Source organism: Pezoporus flaviventris, unplaced genomic scaffold, assembly GCF_033815535.1.
Source record: "Pezoporus flaviventris isolate CSIRO_AGI_PZ_B2104156 unplaced genomic scaffold, CSIRO_AGI_Pfla_v1 ptg000007l, whole genome shotgun sequence".
Classification (NCBI taxonomy): Eukaryota; Metazoa; Chordata; class Aves; order Psittaciformes; family Psittacidae; genus Pezoporus; species Pezoporus flaviventris.
In genome coordinates this window covers 52,935,142-52,953,561 of record NW_026892555.1, presented here as the reverse complement: position 1 = coordinate 52,953,561, position 18,420 = coordinate 52,935,142, and the positions used below count along the sequence as shown (strand labels likewise).

The 18,420-nt window shown below is 39.0% G+C and overlaps 1 protein-coding gene across 1 annotated transcript in view; it reads left to right on the top strand.

The window, feature by feature from the left end:
- The window catches only part of PIEZO2 (piezo type mechanosensitive ion channel component 2), a 295,675-nt gene that overhangs the window by 261,783 nt on the left and 15,472 nt on the right, over nucleotides 1–18,420 (top strand). The window contains exons 38-47 of the mRNA XM_061448817.1: nucleotides 1,092–1,258; nucleotides 2,437–2,612; nucleotides 8,689–8,856; nucleotides 11,428–11,817; nucleotides 13,185–13,443; nucleotides 13,957–14,139; nucleotides 14,553–14,805; nucleotides 15,529–15,661; nucleotides 16,119–16,266; nucleotides 16,382–16,596. Of these exons, the coding sequence (XP_061304801.1) occupies nucleotides 1,092–1,258; nucleotides 2,437–2,612; nucleotides 8,689–8,856; nucleotides 11,428–11,817; nucleotides 13,185–13,443; nucleotides 13,957–14,139; nucleotides 14,553–14,805; nucleotides 15,529–15,661; nucleotides 16,119–16,266; nucleotides 16,382–16,596 (2,092 nt within the window). The remainder of the gene's footprint in view (nucleotides 1–1,091; nucleotides 1,259–2,436; nucleotides 2,613–8,688; nucleotides 8,857–11,427; nucleotides 11,818–13,184; nucleotides 13,444–13,956; nucleotides 14,140–14,552; nucleotides 14,806–15,528; nucleotides 15,662–16,118; nucleotides 16,267–16,381; nucleotides 16,597–18,420) is intronic.

Genomic DNA, 18,420 nt, shown 5'->3' with positions numbered 1-18,420 from the left:
TAGCACATAGGTTGGTTGGCTCCTTAGTATCTGCTTCAAACATTTTGTCCCTGCATATAGATTAGGGGCAATTTTCTGGTATTTCTTAGTCTGGTTACTCTGAAATCAATCTTTATAGCAAATTCTCTGGGATTTGCAACCCAGCAGGGACAACTAACTATGAAACCGGCTAGTTGGAAAGAATTTTTTTAGTATTTGTGCAACACTACGCGCGAAGAACTGTAGTGTGGTATGCATGTTTGTGAGTAAAAGAAAAATATACTGAAAGTTCTGGTTTGGGGCTGAGAAATGCAGTTGGTAATGCTAAGGGAACTACTAAAATAAGAACTTGGGACAGCTGTGTAGAGCAAGCTAAAGCTACTGTTGTCGGTATAAACCCATAAGGCCCACTCATGGGAATGTGTATTGTTTTGGCAAAATGGTGCAAGAGTCATGTTTGATAAATGATTTATATGATTTATCCTAGTTGGGCTAGTTGATCTGAGATCACTGATGAAACAGTGTAGCCTATTTTAAAAAAGAGAGACTTTGGAAACTGTAAATACAGAGTGGTGTGTTTAGGTAGTTGGAAAGCTAGGAGGGAGTCAGAGACTGTTTAGGCAGATTAGACTTTAAAACTCAGCAAGGTTCAAGCACAAAAGACAAACTGTGCAAAGAGAAATGTGCACAAGTAAAAAGACAGGTTCAGATGTGTTCAGCTCAACATGCTGGCTGAGTGGCTGTTGAGATCAAAGGAGCTGGGGATGTTGAAGAGCTCTCAGGAGATGTCCAGATCTTTGGGTTTCATTTTGCAGACCTCTGTTTAGAGTGTCTGTAAAATTAGGGACTGTTTATATGAGTAGCAATTGCAGGACCAGGGAGTTACACGGTGGAAAAAGGATTCCAAATGATAAGACATACAGGCAGGAAAATGGCCTAGATAGGCAAAAGGCTTCCAACTGCCTTCAGAGATTCCTTATTATGTCAAGGTCTTGCAGCGTGGATTGTTATTATTATTGGATAATAAAGGAAAAATTAATCTAACTCCTAGTAGAAATGCAATAAAAGATATTTGAGTTCATTAACTTTCTTTTGCTTCTCCTCTCCCTTAGACAACATCATCAAAAGGATATTTAATATCTTGAAGTTCACTTGGGTCCTTTTCCTGGCAACACTAGACAGTTTTACAGCTTGGCTTAATTCCATCTCAAGAGAACACATTGATATCTCCACTGTCCTAAGAATCGAACGCTGTATGCTGACCAGAGAGATTAAGAAGGTAAGGCCTTTGGTCTTTTTTTGCCTGTTACTGCCATTTGAAGCTCAGTGACAAATGAAAAGTTGTCTTTTCAGATCACAGTGTTAATGAAAAAAATTACAAAAATCTCACTTACATGTGCATTAAAAAAATAGGTCTGGACTCTTTTACTGCTTGCTGGTTTATAACAATAAATAAGAAGCAACACAGCTTATATACAAACAAATCTAATGAAAAACGTGAGTTTCAGGTTTTGTTCTTGAGAACTTTATTTTCACAAAACTTCAGATTTTGAAAATTTTTGTATTAGGGACAGTAGAGAGAGTTGAAATAGTAGTAACTAGTAATATTAGTAAAGGAAATACAGGTAGTTTCTTAGAATGTTTTTATTATTTTATCTGGAAAAAATCCTTGCATAGGCATTCATTATAAGTCAGAGAAATGACGGTTCAAGTATAGCAGTCTTCTCATTATACCTTCTGAGGTCAATGCAACTGCTAGTGGAATGAGTTGGATGTATTTCTGCCCAAGAACAGGCTGTAATATTCCGATTTTCATTCTTATGACACATCTTCAGAATTTTGATTGCATTATAATAGTCAGAAAGACTTGATTCTGTGCCCAGATCTGGGCTGACAGAAAAACCATCCTTTCATGAACTTGCTTGATCTTGAATTCATAGAGAAAGAGTAAAGGTCTTTTTCATGTATTTTCATTTCCAACTCTATCCATACTTCAATAATAGATTCTTAAACCTGGTTTAGGTGTTTTTTCCTGTTTAAAATATCTGCTACTGACCACTACTAGGATGTATGATTGTTCTTAGAGTCAGTGAAGCTATGTAAAAGAGATATCTCAAAAGCTGTTGGATACAGGTTGTGTCACGGTCCCAGCGCACATCTCATTTTTATGATGAATGATCTGCAGTTCACCCAGCAGAGTTTTGTTGGCTAAATATTGCTTGAAACCACTTGCCTTGCTCCAGTTTTGCTTGAAAACTCAATATTGTGCTATGGTAATCTTAAGTCAGAGTCTGACTTGCACTCTGAAAAGGAACTATGAGTGGGACGTTATTTACTGTGAAGCTGTTTGCATAATCCTTTATCTATCTGTTCCTTGCCAAATGACAGGAGAAATTAGTTCCTCGAAGAATACACCTCCCCCCTGCCATGTTTCTCTACCTCTACTCTCTTCCACAGGGAAACGTTCCAACGCGAGAAAGCATCCATTTGTATTACCAGAACCACATGATGAAACTTTCTAAGGAGTCAGGACTGGATTCAATTGATAAAAATCCTGGTCAAGCTTCTGGTTTGCAAGCATCTGAAAGAATGGATAGTTTAGATTCAGCAGCTTCTCGTGATAGTATTTCCAGGTATTGATTTAAATTTATTTTGTGAAAGATAGAGGGATTATGCAATATATGTAATTCTAGATAACGTCTGAATGAACTTTCCAATCAATGTTGAATCCTCTTTTTGATTTATTCATGCCATTTTAAAAGTGAAAAGTCTGATATAATGTTACTATTCCTTTATAGTGTTGAACTCAGTTGTTGGCTTAGCTCCTTTTCCACTGTATGACTATTCCACTGCTTTCTGTTTCCTTGAGAATTAGGAGTCACTAACAGAGGTTCTGATCTTGTAAAAAATAATGGAAAATAAGAGCCTGCTGAGGATGCTTATGGGGTAGTATTTTAGGAATTCAGGCATGGAGTTTGGGAACAATCATTCATTGCAAATATTTTGTCTTTGTAAAATAAATTATTGTCTGTTGCCCACAGATCAAAAAAGGCTTTGCACTGAGAGAGAATCCGGATTTGAGAGAACAAATTCCCCCTCTTGTATATGCAGGCCAAAGATCATTTAAAGAGCCTGATTTCCTAACTGCTGTGTTTGCAGTCCAGTAGAGCTACACAGTTTGTGGGTCAAATACCCATACTAGTTGAGGAAAAAGCCCTTCCTCATTCTTTTCTGAAGACAGATGCCATCAAGTCCCTTGCCAAAATTACTGCATGCTCCTGCTGCTCCATGAACACAAAGGCACACACATTCACTTCCTTGTCTTACAGAGACAGCCTGTTCCCACCATGTCCCTGGTGTTCTTGACTTTTAAGTGACTGCAGAAGTTGTCCAACATGAAAGGGAAAAGGGAGGGCTTTGGAAATCAAGCTGTTCCATAATCTCTTGCATTCTACTGCCTCCTGTTCTCTAAAGTGTGGCAGTATCATGTTATGTTTGATACTCCCAGCAAACTTGGTAGTTTTTGTGTACAGTAAATTATGCTTACCTTTTACTAATGACATATGGTTAGATGTTAGCTGACTAAAAATAATGAGGGCTTGTCTTCCTTTCTGATGTTATTGAAAAGTAAGTGTGAGAGTGTGCCTGTGAGCGCTATGCTTCAACAAAATATTCACAAATTGCTCCTCACGGGCCGCAGTGGTCTTTGAGAAGTTCACGCCAGTAAAAACGGCAAATCTGAGCAAACCTTTTTGGTGGCTAGCTACCCAACTAAGCAACACCTTTGTGTTTTGTCTCAAAGGTTTACAGGAGTCAGATGACGTGAGAAAAATGGATAGCCAAATCCTATTACCAGCTCACTTGGAGCCACTTGGATATCTGCAGGGCAGAATTTAACAAATTTCAGTCTCACCTAAAGAAAGAATAGTAATATCAGTCCTGCTTTCATTAAATAGTTTTTGGTTCGTCACATTGTTTACTATAGGCAGAAGAAATTATTATTATACGAACATGTTAGCAAGAACCTTAACTAGAAGCAAAGGGAAGCCAATTCCAAAATTAATTACAAAAAAAAGAAAGACAAAAAACCAAACAACTTGTCATTTTCACGTGTAAATTCTGCCTCTTCGATGAGATGGAATTCAGTGTTAATCTCCACTTACAGGGTTTTTTCTCAGAATAACTGCCCATTTGTTACACTGCTTTAAGTGTACTTACACATTTAAAATCTCTATTTAAACTTAGATTGAAATTTAATGATTCTGCAGAGCTGCTTTTCAATAGAAAAAGTTAAGTCTTTCACATGTGTTACTGTCATCTCTGTTTCCTCAGAAGATGTCACAGGACCTATTGGCAAAGAATAGCAAGGCAGTATAATGACTGATTTATCTAATCTCAAATTATCTTTCTGGTAATGAACAACCAAATATTCTTGCACTGAGAGTATTTACAAATTATGCACATCTGCTATAACAATAATGACCTGTAATTAGAGGAAGCAAAACCGAGTCTGCTGATTGACTGATAGCGCCATCTGTTTATTGGGGCAGCCTTGCATGTCTCTTCCTGGAATTACAAAAGTGCTTATGAGCTTTTTTCGAATTTTGAAGTGTTTTAAACTTCATGTGATTTTCTGGCATGATTTTTTTTTAATTGCCTATAGGGAAGGGGACATTTTACATTTCAAAGTAATGATTTCTAGTAGATATAAACCCAGCTAATTAAATCTAAAGAATCCCTGTGATCATGGATCTGGGACTGCAATGGAAAACTTTGGGAAAGGGCAGAGGTTCCTAACCAGCATTCTGGTTGTCCTTCTTTGGTTGCCATACACAAAATTTTGTAGCAAACATTAGGTCCATGAGTAAGATGGGCATGTCTGGAAGTACACAGGGCTATTATATTATAATAATATATATTCCTCAGTACCTGGGACAGAAATTCCTGTAGGTATCTGCTCAGTGCTCTGAACACTAATTTTCAGGGAGAACAACCCTTCTGATCAGCTGCAGGAACTGTAAATTTCTTGTGAAATTCAGGGCTGATCCTTGTAAGTCCTATCAAGGGATGTCATGCTTAGCCTAGATAAAGCTCTAAATATTGTTTTGCAGAGTATCCTTTGTGGGATTTTCTCTTTTAATAGGGCTGTCATTTATTCTTAGTCTTTTTTCTATACAGTAGCTAGAGGTGTAATGAGGTATTCATAATGTTGGGGGGGGGGGAGTGGTTTGTTTGTTTTTCTTTATGTATAAATGTTCTCATGTATCCTAAATGCACAGTGCAAAGTTCAAGTGGGCCAAAAAGAGAAGAGACTGGTGTTGATCTTTAACAATCTCTTTAAGGAATGCCACCAGAAGGGGTCAGGAGCTAGCATGGTAGAGCATTCCCTGCTGTTTCCATTTGACTGATGAACTACTTACTAGGTTAAACAGCTTGTGAATGTCAGTAACATGGTAGGGAACTTGCTAAAACCATTGGCTGCCTTTATGAGAGATTGCCTACGGTTATGAAATAGCAGCAAGACACAGGTCCTAAGTCAGATTTCAGAATATCCAAGGTTTTGTATCCAGTTGAATTTGTATCAGCTTTTGTCCATCACAGTAACATATTCAGTTCCAACTCTACCTGTGTGTAGGCCTTTATAGGAGCAGAAGGAGGGATCCCCTGATCCTCCTGTGTCCTGGGTTCAGCAGTAGCAGTCATGTTTGGTTTTTTTGTTGTTTATCAAGGACATCCTGTAAGAGCGAACAGGGTGTTTACAGACACTACTTTTCAGCTGTGCTTCCCTCACCAGATGTGAGAACAGGGCTTGTCGTATTGAGTACCTGAGAAGTAATGTTTGCTCTGGGAGGCAGGAGAAAGTATGAAAGGAAAGTTCCAGTTTGGGACTAGATCTTGGTCTGATTTAGGAGCGTGAATGATTTGAGCTATTTGGGATTTTTGCCTGCAGATGTGGGGAGTGTAATAATTAATAAAGGTAATGGCAGTCAGTAACTCAAAACAGAAAAAAAAAAAAAAGCCAGAAAATTTGGAAGTCACCACTTAAACAAATAAACTCTCTGGGAAGGGTAAATTTGTTTAGCAAAAAGGAAGTCATAAAGTAAGAAATTTCCCGCTCACTGAGGATAAAAACATCTCTGCTATATATATCCCCATTTTAAATGGATACCTGATCAACTTTATAGAAAATGCTTGAACTTGAGCTTTTAATGAGCAGTCAATTTAAAATACCTAGTGCTTGGATGATTTCAAGAAGCTAATGCTTTTCAAGGTCTCCAAGGACACAAATTTGAAAAGTCACTCAGGAAGATAAACTTGGCTTAAATTTATGTGATAGTCAATGACTGAGTCATCAGGTTTGCTAAGTGTAAATCTCTCCACTTTATTGGTGTTTGCATTTCCTCCGTGTTTGGAAGCATGTTCCTAAAGTACATAAAGAATATACAGATGATACTACAGGTGTCGTCTCATACACATCTCCTGGCATTCAAGGATAGAGAGCAGCTGCTCAGTCAGTAATTCTGATGATGATGCATTCATCCTTCATTTAAAACAGCTTTAAGCCAAATTATTGCAGGGACTCCATGTAGGCAAATGTTTTTTTTATCCAGTGGGATTAATAGATGTTTTTTCCTTTGATTTTTCTGGGACCCAGGTCAGAATTCACATGTTTTGGAAGGAAACTGGTGTATGTTTCGTTCAGTGAAAATATATGAACAGGCATGTACTCCTTCGATTTTAACAGCTGTTCTGCTTAAGGCCCTTGGAAGGTTCACTCTGAACTATGTCTGCATTTAAAATACTTCAACACCTTAGTAAGAGGTGTTGCTCTTGAAAAGAATAAACTCAGCCCTTGAGAGGTAAAATACCATGTGGATAACATCGTAACACACAGAAAGAGAAAAATAGATCATCTACTTGCAAAAACAGATCATCTACTTGCTGCCATCTCCCTGTATTTTAGCACCAAAACCTCACTGATAGTACAGCCTGGCTATACACCATGGGTGTATGTGCAAGGGAAACCTGCTCCCTCATGACACCCTGGAGTCAGTAACATGGAGCTCTGACCGATTTCTGTGCTTCTGAATCAGGCCTCTAGGGTGGATCTCCTGTTCCTATAAGCAGCATTTGCTGATTCATCAAAACCCTGCAGATGCAGGCAGCCCTCCAGGTTTTGTCTGGAGGATGTTTGTATGCCTTTGCACACACACAGAAGTAATGAAGTGGCATGTAAAGGGTCTTGGCCAAATGAACTGGCAGGATAGAGGGCCCTGCCATTAATACTGGTTTTAAGGAAAGTATTTCACATTACGTTTGGTATCTTGGTGATGCTTTTCTTCTCTTCACAAAGTATGCATTTAGCCTCATCCCATTCTGTCAAAAAAAGACCATCAGTGAGTGTAAGCTTCTTCACATATTTTGCTGTTTTCCTACCCATTTTCCTTAAGGCAACAATTGTAAAATGTCACTTCATGCCAGCAGATTTTTTTTCTCACTTTAAGCTAGCTAGACCAAAGTAACATGGAAAACAACATTGCACTTCCCTCTGACCTCTTTCCCAATTCTCACTGACCCTGGACAAACATAATGCTTGCCAAGGGAGCAAATCCCCTGCTGAAACTGCTCAAGTTTAACACAGGTGGACTCAAAAGAAGAAAAGTAGTGTGTAAATTCTTCCATTTTGGGGTTCTTTTTCTTTTCATTCTATCTGAGAGACTCAGGCAGGTCACTGCATGTGTTAAAACACCAGGTCCCTCAACTTATTTCATAGACATCTGCATTTTATGAGAGAAATAATTCTTCTACCTACCATATGTCATTAATGTATTTTCTTCTTTCCTGTTGCTGTGTTATAAGCTTGTATTTAATTATGTACTTTCTTTCTCATAACTCATCTAGTTCTTCTTTTCTTCAATAACACATAAATGTATCAATGTATGGTGTATGCCTTTTGTGTCCTGTTGTATTTGATAAATGAAAGGAGATAAGGGTTTTTATATTTTTTTTTATCAAGATATGCATGTTACGAATTTTGAAATAGTTTTTAAGCTGTGATTGAAATAAATGAAATCTTCTGGAAAGACTCATTGGGACTTACTACTAAATATCAAAATAAAAGACATGCCATGCAGAGCAGGTTATATTTGGCATGCATCTACTGGCTAAGTAACATATCCGATTTGGCTCTTTGGTTTGGAAAGAGGATTAGCCAATGTCTGACAGCTATTTTTCTATTTGTGGAATATGAGCTTATTCAGTTTTAAAGGCTCTTTTAGGAAATTGGCTTGTACCTGTGTAAAAAGGTTCAGCACAGTATATCATTAAAAAAATAGAATTTGTACAGAGGAGGACACTTCCCAAAACTTTTCTGTGGAATTTGGAAATTTTAGGGGAAAATAAAGCCCTCATATATGCAAGTTGGTGCCCTGGAAAGCATGTAGAGCATCATGTTGGTTTCGTATCTCTTTGAATAGTGAATAAGTAGCTGTTAGCCTTCTATAGCCCCTATATGAGTATGACCATAAGCAATCTGTGCATAGAAGCATGTTTATATAGTAACTCTAAACAAATCCTTATCTTCTCTCTGAACCTTTTTCATGTGTGTCAATGTTTTGCTGCATGGCGAGCATATTTGTTTAATGAACCATGTGTATGATAATATCATTTTGTATTTAACACTGTCTTTATAATTGTTTGCGCTGCTAGCTGCTACACTGAAGCAACCATGCTGTTCTCAAGGCAGTCAACCCTTGATGATTTAGATGGACCAGACACTATTCCTAAAACAAGTGAGCGCGCTCGACCTAGGCTTCGTAAAATGCAGAGCATGGATATGTCCTCCTCATCAGCTGACAGTGGCAGTATAGTGTCAAGGTGCTTAACTCATGCATGCTTTGTTCACTCATTTACCCTTACCATTATACTTACTGCAGTGTACATAAATATGCATTCGCAGATACGTGGTGTTCAGAGTAGTTTGCATGGTTAATGGAAGCTTTACTCCCTTCTGTGTTGTGGCATGATTCTGAGGTTCAACGTTAGGGTCATAATCTAAGACTCATTTGCTGTTTCACTTCTTATTCCTTTCTTGTTTTGTTTTCCATCCTTAGTTCACGTATTTTTTAAAGTTGTTCCATTACAATACATAGACTGTCTGAAACCAGGCTAAAATCTGTATTTATTCAGCTAAAAAAAAAGGAGTCTGATTTGCAGTTACCAAGATGATGGTTGTTCATGTTAAAATTGGAAGCTGGAAGTGAAGTTTCTCAGCTAATCAGTTATCCTAAATACGGACTTAAGTGTCTAATTTTAGAAACTAAGATAGGCAAACACTGGCACTGCTGTTTCAATTTTTTTTTTCCCCATATTGGAAAGATTACTAAATATGTTTTGATCATTTACTATTGATTTGCAGTCTGTAAGGTGTTGGAACTAAGAAAGGAAAAATAGCTGTGAAAAGATAGAATCATAGAATCATAGTGAATGCTATTAATATTCAGTGGAACAGAAAACTGTTCAGAACCATTCACTCACTTTTTAGCAGGTAAAACCCAGGGTTTTACATGACATTTGGAAACAGTAGTTTCAACTACCATTATAAACATTCTAAATATGACATTTCATGGCACATTATATCATTCTTTTTCAATGGTTAAAGTGTTCTACAAATTTTTGGTGTGGATCAGCTTTGACATGTAGGGATTTTAGGGTTTTTGCCTTTTAACCAGGATGTGTGCTACCATGAATCATCAAAACACAGATCCTAATAATAGTGTTACATGTTCTAATCAAAAGCCTGCTAGTAAGAAAGTGATCTAATGTAACCACAATAAGTTTGGATGCAGTGTAAAAGAAAAAGAGATGGAACTTAATTTTCAATTTTGGCAGGAGATGAGAGGGCAAGCCAGGTTTACCAGTGCCAGATTTCTTTAAAAGGTTGTACTTTAGATGCAAACATGGCCCCATTCATTTCATAAGAGCTACATGAAATCTAGTTTTATCTCTGTTGAAAGACATGAATCCAACAAAAACCACTAAGTTGATGGCTATTGTCTAACCTATGGAGAACGACTGGATTTGAGACTGAAAAGAGTGTTGTCTGGGGGAAGAGATACAGAAATGCTTGTGAGGGGTGAAAAGAGTGGAAGCAAAGCCAAGAAAATATTTTTAAAGTTATGGTATCCAGATTCCCGTCTGGAGTCACCAAGCTGCATGAGTTTACATCAGCTGAGACTGTTGCAGAGCACAGAGCATTAAGACAGTGATTATGGAATACATTCGGCTCTGGGACCTGTTGAAGCGGGTCCAGAGGAAGGCACCTATCCTGTGAAGGCAGGCTGAGAGAGTTGGGCTTGTTCAGCCTGGAGAAGAGAAGGCTCAGGGGATACCTTAGAGCATCTTCCAGTACCTAAAGGGAGCCTACAAGAAATCTGGAGGACTCTTTACAAAGGCCTATAGTGACAGGACAAGGGGTAATGGTTTTAAATTTAAAGAGGGAGATTTAGATTAAATATGAGATTTAGATTAAATATAAGGAAAAAGTACTTTACTGTAAGGGTGGTGAGGCACTGGAACAAGTTGCCCAGAGACATTATGGCTGTCCCATCCGTGGAACTGTTCAGGGCCAGCTTGGAAGTGGCCTTTAGCAACCTGGTCTAGTGGAAGGTGTCCCTGCCCGTGGCAGGGGGGTTGGAGCTGGATGATTCTTAAGGTCCCTTCCAACCCAAAACATTCTGTGATTCCCTGTTTCTGTGCCAAGCCAAGAAAAAGTACAGTGAACGAGAACTGAACAGAGTGAATAAGAACAGTTGAAAAAGAAAATAGGTACACACAGAAGAAAAGGCAGGTAAGGTAAAAAAAGAAAACTGTATTGAAGGACATAGGACAATATAAAGGTAAGCAAAATAGCCTCTTACTGGAACAGTTTTGTAATCTGGATTGTATTTGTCCATGTTAGCAATTTACTTGTTCTTTTTTTTTTTTTTTGAATCAGAGTTGATGTGTGTGTTCAGTTCCAGTTGCATACAGCACCCATACAGTGGCACAATGTTTTGAGGGAACCTTATCGCTGCCTATCATTCACCACAGAGCATGCTTCAAGCAGATGTAATAGCAAGTCCTGATTCTGGCCACAGTGTTTGAACTACTTTCAGAAAGTTAGTGTAGTTTCTCTTGATGGTGATGTTATTTTTCCCTTTGCTGGTGAAAAGATAATGAATCATCATGAGTTCCCTGGGATGTCACTCAGAGGGCAGATGGACTCAGATGGTCCATCTATGTAAAAGGAGATCATGATAATATATTTTCTACCAGATTATATGACTTTTGAAGGCCTGGGAACACAATGGGGTTGCTCAGCTGTCTACGTAAAGGTACAGTTAACAAACTTTTTTTGGTGGTGAGCCTTGAAAGCCTCAGCTCTCTCTCTTTGTCTGTCTCTGACAGTGAACCTACACAGGTCACCATGCTCTATTCTCGTCAGGGGACGACAGAAACCATTGAGGAGGTAGAAGGGGAGCATGAAGAGGAAGGACCTCGTTCAGCATCAAGGCCAGAGGAAGAGGAGGTGGAAGATTATAGCCTGGGTTCAGAAGGAGCTGCATATACTCCTGATACCGATGTGCCTTTGTATTCCACTATGGACAGCAATGCAGAAGCCCCACCTTCCTATAGCAAAGCTGTCAGCTTTGAACACCTTCCCTTTGGCTCCCCAGATGACTCAGCTGGTAAGAGCCTCATGATGGTGAGCCCAGACGATAGTCGGACGGACAAACTTGACACGATTCTCCCTCCACTGACACACGAGCTTACGGCTAGTGAGCTGCTTCTGAACAAGTAAGGACCTTTGACAGGGAAAAACTGTTGGTTCCAGCCTGTGAAGTTTTGTCATTACGTTGGGTTGGTGTTTTTTTTGTCTCCGACTAGCCTCCAGTTTCTGATACAGGCCTTGCACTAAGTTTGATTTAAGAAGCTCATTTCCTGTGTGTGCAGTTGTTCTAATTACAGGTTTCTAAAATTATTCAGATTCAGGTTGGAAAGACTCTTTTTTCTCCCCAGATACCACACATGATTGTTCCAATTAGCACTGGATTTCTGAGCTCACCTGTCATGGGGTCAAGGGCTTTTCTAAACCATCTTTGTGGAGAGGGCTCCTCTACTCTAGGCAGCTGTGATTTCAAATAAGTTTCCTCCAGGGCTATCTGGGAAAACGTTTCTCCTTTAATTATTTTGGATTACTGTAAGGGGAACTCTGACCTCTGGCAGAGTTTTTGTTTAAGTCAGTAGGAGCTGAGGGCTATGTAGAGACACCACCTTGCTAACTACTTTCATAAGGGATGGGATGATCCCCTCTTTGCTTCTCAGACACTGTGCTCAGTAGCACAACCAGCACTGAGGTGGGGATGGTGCCTCTGCTTTCTTTCCTTTTCTTTCTGGTCTGACTCAGCTAGAGGAGAGCTTCCCTGAATGTAGGACAAATTCTGAAACCATAGAAATAACTTTCAGAAATTGCCTGCATCTGGACTGCATCTGGAGAGAGAGGCTGCATAGATCTGACTTTGTAGATGCAGTGTCTTTTATCCTGTTCTTCCAAAGTCATTTTTGCTTTTCAGTGAGATCTCTTCTCAGGCCAGGCACTCCTTATGATTAAGCAAAGAGAACTGTGGAATGAATCTGAAAGGCATTTAACCATTTCTTGCTGCCTTTTATATTTATATGAGTAGGTAAAGGGGAGAAGATAGGAGACATTAATGCTCAAGGGCATTTATTACGTTCTAATCTTATGTCACAGGAGTATTCATAACATGCAACTTCTGATGGATCTCTGGATTTTCTGCAAATTCCCATCTATGGAAATAAATCAGATCTGTATCCAGACAGGGCCACACCAACGTGGTGTGATTTACATGAGATATACTGGTTGGGCAGCTGTAGGAAAGTGGTTCTTGTAGAAAATCTTGGGTCAGGCTGACTCTCTGAGTAAAGTGAAAAACAGAACAGTTATTTTGCCTGAAATTCTTGTTTTCTGAGCTTTGAATCAGGCTATTTGATTATAATACCAAATCTCCTTTTTTTCTTTTTTTTTTTTTTCTCATAGAACTCAGGAGCAAAATTTTATACCTTTTTCAAAAGGAAAAATAGTAGCAATTTAAAAAGTAGCTCTTGTGAAATTAATTTCATTTACTGTACTCTCCTCCTCACAGGATGTTTCATGATGATGAGCTGGAGGAGTCAGAGAAGTTCTATGTTGGTCAGCCTCGAGTCTTGCTTCTTATTTATGCTCTGTACAATACGCTGGTGGCCCGGTCAGAAATGGTGTGTTATTTTGTGATCATCCTTAATCACATGATCTCTGCCTCCATGATAACCCTGGTGCTTCCCATCCTTATATTCCTTTGGGCCATGCTGTCTGTGCCTCGGCCAAGCAAACGTTTCTGGATGACAGCCATTGTCTACACAGAGGTATGCTGTTGGTTTTGTACCCCATGTCTAGCACAGAAAATTTGAGTTGTGAGCTTTGTATGGTGTCGTTTCTGGTTTTGATCTCTAGAATCAGGGGCCTTTGGTCCTTCATATTAATAGAAATATTTGATAAAGTCCATGGCAATTTCTGTGGCATAAAATGGTCTTGTTTGTATTTTATTCATTGCAATGAGTAATAATATCCTTCCTGGCATGTAAAGCAGTTATCACGAGAACAGACCATTTGCAAATGCCTACTATATAATTGGTAATCAAGAGACAGTATACAGTGCTTGTGGGATCTCAGGTACCTCTGAGAATTATCTGTTGATAATGTTGATTGACTTTATTACTGACAAAATGTGAACTGTTATTTCTCTGTAGCAATGAATAACCCTGTTTATCTTCTCATAAAACTGCCCAAATAGTCATATTTCTCCCCTTTCAATGTCACAAGGCTTTCATACCTGCCATGATTATAAAACACCCCAAGTGTGTTGTGTTTCTGAACAGGTGGCCATTGTCATCAAGTACTTCTTCCAGTTTGGCTTCTTTCCTTGGAATAAACATGTGGATTACACAAAAGATAAACCTTACCATCCACCCAATATTATTGGCATTGAGAAAAAAGAGGGTTATGTGCACTATGATCTTGTTCAGCTCCTTGCTTTATTCTTCCACAGATCCATTTTAAAGGTAATCTGAGTTCTGGTAGTTTCTTATTTCATATTTAATTTTTAGTTTTAATTTTTTTAGTCACTGGTGGTACAGGACAGTCACTTATGTGGTTATTGGGAAAAAAATCTTCACTGAAAGGGTTACCAAGCATTGGAACAAACTACCCATGAAAGTGGTTGAGTCACCATCCCCGGAGATATTTAAAAGAGATGCAGATGTGGCACTTAGAGACATGGTTTAATGGTCATCTTAGCAATGTTATGTTTTACAGTTGGACTTGTTGATCTTAAAGGTGTTTTCCAACTTAAGTGATTCTATGATATATATGAAATTTTCTTCATCCTTGTGAACACATGACTGAGCTTAACAATGCCTGTGTTAAATACCGTGACAGAAATACAAGGTTGAAATACTCTTTTTTTTCCCACTAGTGCCATGGATTATGGGATGAAGACGAGAAAGGGGACAATTCCAGTAATAAAGAGGATACTGATGATGAGCTTTCCCTGACAGGAGGCAGGAGAGACTCTTCTGCCTCTTTGAAATCTGTCAATCTTGCAGCATCAGTGGAATCCATCCATGTCCACTTCCCTGAGCAGCAGACCGCCATCAGGAGGAAGAGTTCTAACAGTATATCACAGCTTTCGCACAGGTCCAGCTTCTCCTCACACAGATCTAAGAGAGGTAAAAGTCATGGCATTTCTAGGATTTGAAGAGTAAATATTAATTTCCCATAGGATCATCCTGCTGAAACCTTGTGCCAATTGCTTTGGAGATCCCAGAGGCTATTGAATGATGCTGCTCCTCAGTGAGGAAATAGGATATGAACCAAACTATCCTCATGTTTGAACATACTCCAAGCCTTCTTAAAGTTCAAATGGAGAGCCATACTTTGTGATTCAGTATGTTTTGAAAATTACATTATCCAAAAGCTGGGAAAGGAATGCTCAGTGTGGCCCACATCCAGAATTTCTGGTTCAGCATAATCTCCAGCTAGAGGGAATGCAAAGCATATGTATTTTTCATATCTACATTTGATCATACTTGATTAGGAATATCGAAACAGATTACCTATCCCATCTTGTAAATGGACGGGCTTACTCTAGCCTGAATGTATATATTACTAATAGAAATGACTGAGTCAGATCACTCAAATACTTGCCTTTGTCACTAGTCTTCTTTTTTTATAGTTGTTGATCAAGTTTTGATCTGCCAGTGATTAAACCTTTACTGGGTGCTTTCAAGATTTTGCCATATTGGAAAAAAAGCGTAAGAATTCATTTTAAAGCTTCTTTCAAATATGGGACTCATATATAGGATGGAAGTCTAAAGATTTATTACCTTCTAGTTTTTGTATTTAAACTTTGATTTTGAATTATCTTCTCTTTTCCTCCCTGTTTTTTTCAGGAAGTACCAGTACACGAAACAGCAGCCAGAAAGGAAGCAGTGTATTAAGCATCAAGCAAAAATCTAGAAAAGAGCTTCTTATGGAAAAGTTGCGAGAACAAATGATCAAAGCCAAGGCCTTTACAATTAAAAAGTGAGCAATGTGAAGAGTTGTGTGGGTTTGGGAAAAAGGGTCCAAACAGTAAAGGAGTAAATCAGAATTTTAAAGAGAGCAGGTTACTATACTACTTCTGTTAATTCAAGGGATTGAATGGGTACATATACAGTTCACTGTATGCAGATGCTTTTACTCAAGTCCCACCAGCTGAACATTAGACAAATCAGCAGTTGTTCAAATAGCATCTGCCTGATAAAAAAGCTAAATATCCTGTGTGAACTTGGTAGGCTATGCGTATTTCTACTGAACAAGTGCTAATACAGTGGTTTAGAAGCAATCAGAACAAAGGACTGGTGTCTGCAAAGCCCTGTGAAAGCTAGCAGAGTAGATCTTGGTTATCTTTAGAAACATTAGTCATATCACACCCAGCCATTCTTTTCTTCAGTGCAAGTTACAGTGTTGTTAAATCACTTTTCGGTCTATGTTGGTTTAGGACTCTCCAGGTTTATGTGCCCATCAGACAGTTCTTCTACAATCTTATTCATCCAGACTACAGTGCAGTGACTGATGTTTATGTGCTGATGTTCCTCGCAGATACAGTGGACTTCATCATCATTGTGTTTGGATTTTGGGCTTTTGGGGTATGTCACAAAGGTGTCTATCTGCAAATCCTCAGTTGGATTTACATGCTGTAGATGCTAAGTATCATATGAGTGTCCTCCTTCCTCGACCACTCTGTTATGTTTTCTTTTTCAGAAACACTCTGCAGCAGCAGATATCACCTCTTCATTATCAGAGGACCAGGTCCCAGAGGCATTTTTGGTGATGGTGCTGATTCAGTTTGGTACCATGGTGGTAGATCGAGCACTGTACCTCAAAAAGACTGTCATGGGAAAGGTCATCTTCCAGGTCATCCTTGTTTTTGGAATACATTTCTGGATGTTCTTTATCTTGCCTGGAGTGACAGAAAGGTACAACCCTTATAATCAGACAATACAGGTTGAATACTGATGTTCTACCAGTTGTTTGTATTTAAATCTGGGATGGTTATAGCTAAGCTTTGGAATCACAAACAGAATTCTTCTTGGTCTCGTTCCTAAGCAAAATGTTGGAGTGCCTGTCCACAGCAGTAACTGTTGCCAACATAAGTTTAAGGAAGAATTAATTATATAAAGTATGTACAGAAATATTCTCAATTTAGGCCAAAATGCAAGCAGGTGAAAGAGAACTTGCCTGTAACTGAGTGATTAGAGTACTCAGCTGAGACAATATTGGCTTCTGATTCTGTTCCCCATTCCCAAGACTGCTGCATGCTGGCTTAGAAGAGTGAGTAGAAAATGTCTCTCTCAGCGTAATTTATAATTTACCACTTTCCTGGAATGTGTGAACTGTGGATTTAAATCTCCTTACACTGAGGAATGTCTAAAACCAATGCCTCTTCTGAAGAGCAAAAGTTCTCCTCCCCTGCTCCTGCCACATGGCTCTAGAGGTGAAGTGGAGGTAGCCACCTGCTGCATGAAGTCTTGTATCACATGCCTGATCAGGTTCACCCTCAAATCTAACATTTCTCATTGCATGGCTCAGGGCAGTTATCACCTCAGTCTGCACTGCAGAGGTGTTAAGGTTCCCTCTTTAGTGCTAACTCCCCTCTTATTTACAATTTTAAATTGCCTTGAAGTATTTACATCACTCCATTGAAATGAGTGTGTCACCTGGGCACATTATTCTTCATTAACAGTCAAGTTATTTTATTGGGAAAAAAAAACAAAATAGGTGTGTGGTGTAAAGAAAGACTGAAAGGTTTCATTTCCTCTCAAAACAAATGTTTTCTTTTTCCTCAGTGCAGTAGTTATTTTGCCCAACTTGTAAAACAAAAATGCATTTTTCAAGTGGATCTCCTATCTACTGTGCATTGATGTGAAACTTTTGGCTTGATTTGGTCACTTGAAAGACAATAAAATTGTTTTTACATTTTCTGTGCTTTTATACAATTTATTTCAATTTTTTAATCTCAAATCTGCATCTGAAACCATCTGTATCCTCTAAGTCAGGCTGACTCTTAGAAGCCCTTGCAAATTGACTAATGAAAATAATCCTGCAGGAACTAATTGAAAATATTGGATCATGACTGGCTCACAGATCCACCATGAGGCATCTCCTGCAGTCCCACCATGCTACTGAACTGCATTGAGAAGTGGCACATATTCATCAAGGTGGTCAGAGCAATAGAGCACATGATATGTTAGGAGAGGCTGAGGGAAGAGGGTTAGTTAAGTTTGGAAAAGAGAGTGAAGAGCTGTCTTCAGCTACCTATTAAGAGGGCACTGAGAAGGAGCTAAGCTCTTTTCAGATAGGAGAAGAGGCCACACAGTGGGGAAAACAAAAAGGGGCAAATTCCAGTTAGATATGATGAAAAATCTTTTCACAATGATGGTAGTCGAACACTGGAGCAGGCTGCCCAGACAGAGTGTAGGATCTCCATCTTCAGAGGTGCTCAAAACTCAACTGGGCAGGTCCCTAACAATTTGGTGCCATTAGACCTGATTCAAGCAGAAGAGGGTGAAAAAGATGATCTTCAGAAATCACAGCAACTTAAATTCCTGTATGAGTTCATGGCCTTGGAGGTGCCCCTGAGAACACAAGTACCCATTAAAGCTGCCTAGATTCAGTCCAAATGTCAGCCCTCTGAAAAGCCAAGAGAAGCAGTATCTACCCAGGGCTCACAGCAGGATGCACTGTTACGGGGGCTGAGGGCAAACTGGCCTAAGTTGGGCAGCAAGACATCCCTAGCATCC